At 41.6% G+C, this 7,640-nt stretch overlaps 1 protein-coding gene across 3 annotated transcripts in view; it reads right to left on the bottom strand.

Annotated features, from left to right (window-relative positions):
• The window catches only part of KDM1B (lysine demethylase 1B), a 53,626-nt gene extending 46,203 nt beyond the window's left edge, over window positions 1-7,423 (bottom strand). Inside the window, exons 1-6 of one of the 3 annotated variants that reach the window (XM_080658094.1) lie at window positions 7,264-7,423; window positions 6,912-6,955; window positions 2,924-3,023; window positions 2,061-2,188; window positions 793-882; window positions 140-251 (exon numbers count right to left, since the gene is read on the bottom strand). In XM_080658094.1, the coding sequence (XP_080514220.1) occupies window positions 140-251; window positions 793-882; window positions 2,061-2,188; window positions 2,924-3,010 (417 nt within the window). In that variant the 5' untranslated portion in view covers window positions 3,011-3,023; window positions 6,912-6,955; window positions 7,264-7,423. The remainder of the gene's footprint in view (window positions 1-139; window positions 252-792; window positions 883-2,060; window positions 2,189-2,923; window positions 3,024-6,911; window positions 6,956-7,263) is intronic. The other 2 variants (XM_080658092.1, XM_080658093.1) reach the window with 2 other exon arrangements.
• Between the last annotated feature and the right edge of the window lie 217 nt (window positions 7,424-7,640).

Here is a 7,640-nt window from a genome sequence, read left to right on the forward strand (position 1 = left end):
TGTTGAAGTTTCCTACAAAAATAAAAAATGTGATTTGCTTTAACAGACATAAAACAATAAATGTAGTAAAAGAAAAATTCCTCCCAAATCAGTATTTTTATCCATTTTTCTTGCATTTAGGTGCACAAGTGCTTTTTACCCAGTAGGGGAGTTGCTGGTCTGCCATGAAAGCTTTGGGACTAGGTTCAGTTTTTCCATTGCTAGTCCATATTTTTTTCCATGTAGTATATTTCTCATATCCATCCTTATGGCTGAAAAATAATAAAAATAAATATATCAAGCTAAGTCAATTGGGTTTTCAAAACAGAAGGCAGGTTAGAAAATCTTACGTAAAGGACTTAACTAGTCATATTATAAAGAGGGGGAAGTTATTATGGTACCCATAAAAGAGCCTGTCAGGTAAGGTGCATTCCTATCAGTTTTAAAATTTGAAACTATTAGGAAGGGACAGCTGCTACCTGTCTGTCCAAGCTCCCCCTACTTGTCAGTACCTTCCCCCAAATCTTGGCATTCGTCCCCCTATGCACTGTCACAGAATAGTAACGCAGCTCCTAGAGCTTCCAGATCTTGCAGACTAAAGAGAATAACGGTCTCACTGAAGCAGATAGTTTTGAACCTTGAATGTGCACACATGTAAGCATGCACATATGCAAACTACAGCATAAAGGTCTGGCAAGTTGTAGTCAATGCAGGCATGGCTGCAACAGTGGAATAATTCAGTAGGCCTGTGGGCTCAGCCTTAACCATCTGACCCCCTCCACTACAAAAACCTCCAACGATGAGAGAACAGACCTTCTGTAATAATGGTCAAAGCATTCATTACAGAAATGCTCCCCACAGGAGAGGTGATACCATCGGGAGGTGTAGCCATTCTTGGCACATCTGAAAACAGAAAAAACATGCAGCTTTGGTAATAAATAACATTTCTTCTCCCTTTTTTCATTTGCCTCCTTTATTTTAGCATAAATAACAACAATAAAAGTTTTCCCTCTGTTTCACTAAAATACATTTCCCCCTTCCCTCCCAACTCACCCTATCCCCTTCACTTTAAAAAACAAACATGTATCAAGCATTTCCTATGAGCCCATGTTGCATTCTCTCTTTACAATCCTAACAACCAGTAGCTAATAACAGGGGAAGTGGAATGGATGATTGATAGGTGATAACACATGGTGAGGACACAGGACTTAGACCAGAGGACCTAACCTAGCTGGTTGTACACCAAGGGACTGAGACTCAGGAGCTTTATCAAGACTCCCTAGAGCCAGGATAGGGTTTTATGACACGAAACAGGGGATATCACTGTGCTTGCCGCAAGCTGCACGTGGGTGAAGGAGAGAAGTGTGGTCTCTAGTAAGAACATCTGTCCCAATACTGAGTAGTGAATGAATCTGGCCAGCTGGAATAGAACCCTTGAGCAGGCAATCTGGCAAACATGATCTGTCAAGCAGCCAATAATGTAGTAAAAGAATGAAATCTAATGCCACGATGAATACTACCACCACCACGCTTTGTGATTAAAACATGGGATTTGTGTTCCAGGTTTTACTGAATCTTAAGGCTCCGTTGAAGATTTTTCTCTGGAAGTAAAAGTCAAGCTTGTGTCATTCCAATAAAAATGGGAAGTGCAGTTAGCCCCAGAGCCTCCATGAGACCTGTTTATGTCTACTGGAAAAGGAGGTACGTTATGTGAGGGAGGATGGAAGCCTAGAGCAAAAATTACAACAACACCTGCTGGTCTACAGGGAGCTCCACAGTTCTCTCTGCTGTGTCCCCATCCCTGACCCTATTCCACTCTCAACTCACAAAAGCAGCTCAGCTACAGTCGGTGGGATTTGAGGACACTTGGATGGCCACTGTGCAGAGTTGATATGGCTATGTCTACAGGAGGATCATATAGGAGGGTGTGGTATGTACAGAATGTACGGGCAATGTCTCTATTATTAGATGACTTACAGTATTTATATCTATCTTTAGTAAAACTATCTTTGAGGATGATGTTCTCACAAAGAACGCTCTCATAGGCAGGAATGAGGCCAAGATATGTCATCTAAACAGACCTTTCAGAAGTACTTGCAAAGCACACAGGACACGTTGCAGTACAGCCTGCCTTTTCACATTTCCTATACTTCTTCTCTGACCCACCGTCTTCATCCTCATCCATCATCTCCGTTGCTTTTTTCTTTGCCTACAAAAGAACCAGCTGGGGTTAAGATTTCATCAGTGGCCAAGGGTGAATGTGACCTCCACGTTGAGTTCTAAACTTGTAGATTAACAACACCCCGGCAGTAGGTTAGGGTTTAACAATATAGCAATTTCCTTGAGACTGTTCTGTGCAAATAATTCACTAACTTGCCTGAAATACAGAACCAGCATGTTAACAATAGGTCTGAGTAGAGAACCTTTTTTGGAAAAAAGCTCTATCAATCAAAATAAAAGCTATTTTCAAATGGGAATTTTTTTTTTCTTAGAACAGTTATACCCTCTCAGTATTGCGTATTAAAAAAAACTAGGATAATAATTACATCATTCAAGATTTTTCTTTAGGGGGGAAAACAAAGCCCTACAAAAAAGATGGCAGTAAGTAAACCATTAATAGCACCCAAACAGCTACAAGCTGATGTCAAATTCCCACCAAGCATGATCTAACCACAGCTCACATCCTGGAGGCAACTACACAGCTGCAATTCTCTGAACACCGCATGTCGATTCAAACCCTATGTCTCTATCTTTGCAGTTCCCCCTGCCAGTATGCTTTTTTTCTACATTCTATCTCTTTATCATCCTGTACTGTGGCTGTTACAGGGTGAATTTTTCAACTACACTATAAGTTTATAATCTTTTCATTTATAATTCTTCAGTGCCAATCAGAATAATTCTGTGTGCTCAAAACAGGTGCACAGAATGAACAAATGAGTAATACCTGCCTACCGGAACTCCTCAAAGGAAGGCTATCTGGAGAATGATCAAAAGATGCTTTTTTCTTTGTTCTCCCCCGTACAGTTGCCATTGTATCAGATAATCTGCAAAAAAAAAAAAAAAAAAAAATTAAACCATTAAACATTAGCATTTGCTAATACCTCCAACATTCTAGAACAGTTATTATGCAGTACTAGGTAATAATATATTCTCTGCAGTTAGACTGCCTGAATGTGAAGCCATTGCTTTCAAGTTACTTAACATCTCTAAGACCTCAGTGTTCTCATACATAAAATGGGCATGGCAAGAGTCTATTATAGCATCAGTGAGAGCTACTTAAACAGGACCGGCATATTATAAGTATAAATAAATGTTATCCACTACTGGTATGTACATTTAAAAATACAAAATTGAGAAAAACACTACACAAGTGACCAACAGACAAATCACATTGTTTGTAAAATTCAAGGAGTAAAAACACCTAGTTTTTGTCTGTCTCTCTCCATCTTACTATGTCTTCTTAGCAGTTCCTGAATTTTGATCTCTTATTATACTTAAAAACAAAAAAAACAAAAACAAAAAAAACCCTCATTCATTCCTACTCAGTAAAACCCAACAAATAAACCTCAGGCACACCATCTAGTCACTACCAAATATAGGAATCTGGGTTAGTTACTGTATCTTTTAATTTTTTTTTAATTTATTGATTGATTTAAATAGAGAGAGGAGGGAGAGGGAGAGAAAGATGGATTTGTTGTTCCACTTATTTATGCATTAACTGGTTGTCTCTTGTATGTGCCCTGACCAGGGATCAAACCCACAACCTTGGCCTATCAGGATTATGCTCCAATCAACTAAGCTACCTAGCCAGGGCAGTTACTGTATCTTCCACTAGAAATTTTTTTTAAGTTCTCAAACTAGTCTAACAACAGCATGGCTAAACAAACATTAAGAACCAAAAGTCTAGAAGAAAAATAATGCATGGTAACTATGAAAGATTGAGTTATCAAATTAGTATTTTTTCAATTAAGTTATATAAGGAATGAAAAATGCTTCACAGACGTGAATACTCAATGATATGTGAATTCTACAATTATCACACATCTCCTTCTCTGATCCATTGTATTTACTACACACACATACACTCACACAAAATAGCATGCAAAATACATCGAACACACCTATAGATAAGAAATTTGAAAGTGGAAAAGTATTATCATTAGATACAAATTCCACATACAGGCATATCTTGGGAGATACTGTGGGTTTGGTTCTAGACCACCATAATGAAGTGAGTATCACTATAAAGTGAGTCATAATCTTTTTCTGGTGGGGGTCTTGATTTCAATCGGCAAAAAAGTGCAACACTTGTGAAGTGCAATAAAACGAGGTATGCCTGTATATAACCTATATCTTGAAGAAAAGCTTTGAGGGGCTTGTAATCCTATTGTTCCCTACCTGAGTTCTGCTAACGCTCCTAGAGTATTTTTAATAGATTATGAACATCATGTGTGAAAACTTTTAGTTTTCTATCTACATCGACTCTGAGAAATCTTGACACCAATGTTATGGATGATTTTCCTTTAACTCACTCTTCATTTTCTCAAAACCATCATGTTAGTTGTGAACACATATACTCTACACATATTCTGAAATGCATTATAGTTCTTTGAGCTTTAAATAAGTTGTCATTTAGTTTTACAGCACTCTGGATACAGATGGATAAAACACTAACACAATGTTAACAATACTACTACCTATCTAAGCCCAAAGAAGGCTTTCTGGACCTCATTTATATTTTCAAAAGGCTGTCCAATCTAACAAATCTCTTTATATAAAATATATATATCCCACATTATTCAAAAAGTGAACTACCAATAAGGCATATGTAAATACAGTATTTGTAAATGTATAGTATACTAGTACATAAGTATTGCCACAAAAATATTTGAGTTTAGCCCAGCCAGTGTGTCTCAGTGGCTGGGTATTGAACTATGAACCAGGAGGTGACGGTTTGATTCCTGGGCAGGGCACATGCCTGGGTTGGGGGCTCAATCCCTGGTAGGAAGCAGATCAAGGATTCTCTCTCATCATTGTTGTTTCTATCCCTCTCTTCCTCTCCCTTCCTCTCTCTGAAATCAATAAAAATATATTTAAAAAATAAGTAAATATTTGATTTAATGTGGGGTTTAGGAACATAATCAGCCTAGGTTCATGCAACATTTGACCCTAGGAAAGCAAGCATTCTAAAAAAAAAAAAAAAGCATAGAAATTTCACCAAACATTTAAGTCCAATTGTATACTGGAAAATATGTATTTTATTTCAATAAAGAATGATGCAAATCAAGAAATGGTTAAGAGGAAACGAATACATTAGCTATAAAAGCCATTATTAAGTCTGTGTTGTCTGGGAAAAATATGATTGAAGATTTTTAGGGTGGTACATTTTCACCTTTAATTATACGATTAACGGTTATGTGCCATCATCCTTTATTGACACTTGCTGCAATTTCTATATTTTCACTATTGTTGAGTTCTTGGGGCTTAAAACGTAGGAAAAATTTTTAAGTAAAGTTGGAAGGACTATAATTTTTGTGCTTTTAAATATAATCTCGGAACCCTCGTCAAGCGTTTCAGTTGGTTAGAGCATCATCCCATACACCAAAAGGTTGTGGGTTTGATTCCCAGCCAGGGTACAAACCTAGGTTTTGGTCTGGGAGAATGAAGGAGGCAACTGATTGATGTTTCTCTCGCACGTTGATATTTCTCTCTCTCCCCCTCTCTTTCTCGTTCTCTTTCAAATCAATAAAAAGATATCCTCGGATGAGGATTTAAAAGTAAATAAAATCTAGAAATATTGATCAAAAGTGTCATTAAAACAAATCAGTATATTGGAAGTGCTTTCCCACCTGCTTCTTCAAATTAATAAGCACATCTAATTTTAAATTTAATCATTATGTTTCATGTTCTATATAATTTTATAAGCATATATCTCCCTAATTTTAAATTCAGAATCTTGGTTTTCTTTTAATGTGACAAAAGAAAAAAAGTGGGTTTTCTTAAGTAAATTATTCAAAAAGACTTTTTTTAAAAACACACACATTATTCATAAAAATAAGAATCAAAAGGTCTCCATGTTGGAATAAAAATTTGTAGGGGCATCAGCATTTCTAAAAATAAAACAAATTACAACAAACATCTTCAGACAACAGAAACAGGAATTTCCCTTTCGGCCACTTAAAGCAGGACTAGCACCTTACTGCACCCACACTAATAAAATTTTCCAAAATATGGATCCAGTTCAATGGCCTGAATGCTTTACTTTCCCTGCCTGAAAAACTATGAATTATTGATGGTCATTTTCTCATGTGCCTCCTTAAGAAACCTTCCCTCCCAATGCCTTTCTCCCACTAAAATAGATTAAAAATAAACAAAACACAAAAGTCTTGAGTTGTGTGTGAATGTGGAGTGATGGATCTGCCCAAATGGGCTGGTCTATGGACTTCAGTGCGCTCACCAAAGGGAAGGCTGGGCCTCTATCTGGCTAGGTTCCACATCACTGAACCCCAACTTTCTACAGCTGGGCCTTCCTCTTCCTTCCTGTTTCACTTGCCAGCTGCCAGGTTGTTGACTAACATCCACCGTAATGGGGCTGCCTGCTCCGGGTTCCCAGCCCGGGAGGAGTTACCCCAGCGCCTGGCAATGCCCATCGAGCCTCAACGCGTGGTGGCCGTGCTGGAGCATTACGAGGACACCTGCAAGGCTGTGCGGGCTCCTCACCGCCACACTCCCGGCTGAGAACAAGCAAGGGAGTTCCTACTCAGGGCCGTGGGTTTTCCCCAACGCAGCACACACTCCCCAGGTGACAGGGCTCTAACAACCCCCGGAGGGATCCCCAACGTTCCCTTGTGCCCGCTGCAGCCGCCACGCTTTCCGAAAAGCTTTCTTGGTCTGTTCTCCGAAGTCGGAGAAGCAACAACCTCCGGGCTCACCTGAGCACTGAAAAGGTGCAGGCAGTCGCGGGGAGACGGCAGCGCTGGAGAGAAAGAAATTATTGTATGGGGTTAGGAGAGACCCTCAACGCGACGAATCAGGGAACCCCGTCGCCGCAACACCCCGGCCCGGGAATTTCTCTTCCTCGAGCAGTGATCCCCACCCCGCACCCCGCTTCCAATCCGGAGAGGGAGCCATCAGCCCCTAGGACATCCATCCACCTCCCACCTGGGCGAGGGGCGCAGCGCAGGGAAAGAAGGGTTTGCACCCCAGCCAAGCAGCTTTGTGCAGAGCTGACACCCCAAATCCGCCGCAGCCCCTCCTATCACTCCGAAACCGCGTGCGCCTCACCTCAGAGAGTGTGCGAGACGAAGCGCTCCGCCCCGGGCCGCGGGCGTCCCTCCCGAGCCGCGCGCCGAGCGCACGGGGCTGCACAATCTGCGCCGCGAGCCGCAGCCCCCGCTCGGCCGTCGCCGCCGCCGCCGCCGCCGCCGCCGCCGCCGCTTCCGCCCCTGTGACGGCGTGACACGGAGTGGGAGGAGTCGGCGGGAGCAGGGAGGAGTCCGGGCCCCGCCTTCGCCTTCGCTGTGAGGTTCGCCCCTCCTTGCCCATTTCCGCCACTGCGCCAGTCGGAGCGCTGGGGAGGGCAGGGGCGGGGCCTGGACGCGGGTAAGAGGATGGGGCCGGGGACTGGCGCTGAGGCGGGACGTCCAGGGAGGGGGCGGGTC

Source organism: Plecotus auritus (genome assembly GCF_963455305.1).
Source record: "Plecotus auritus genome assembly, chromosome: 2".
Classification (NCBI taxonomy): domain Eukaryota; kingdom Metazoa; phylum Chordata; class Mammalia; order Chiroptera; family Vespertilionidae; genus Plecotus; species Plecotus auritus.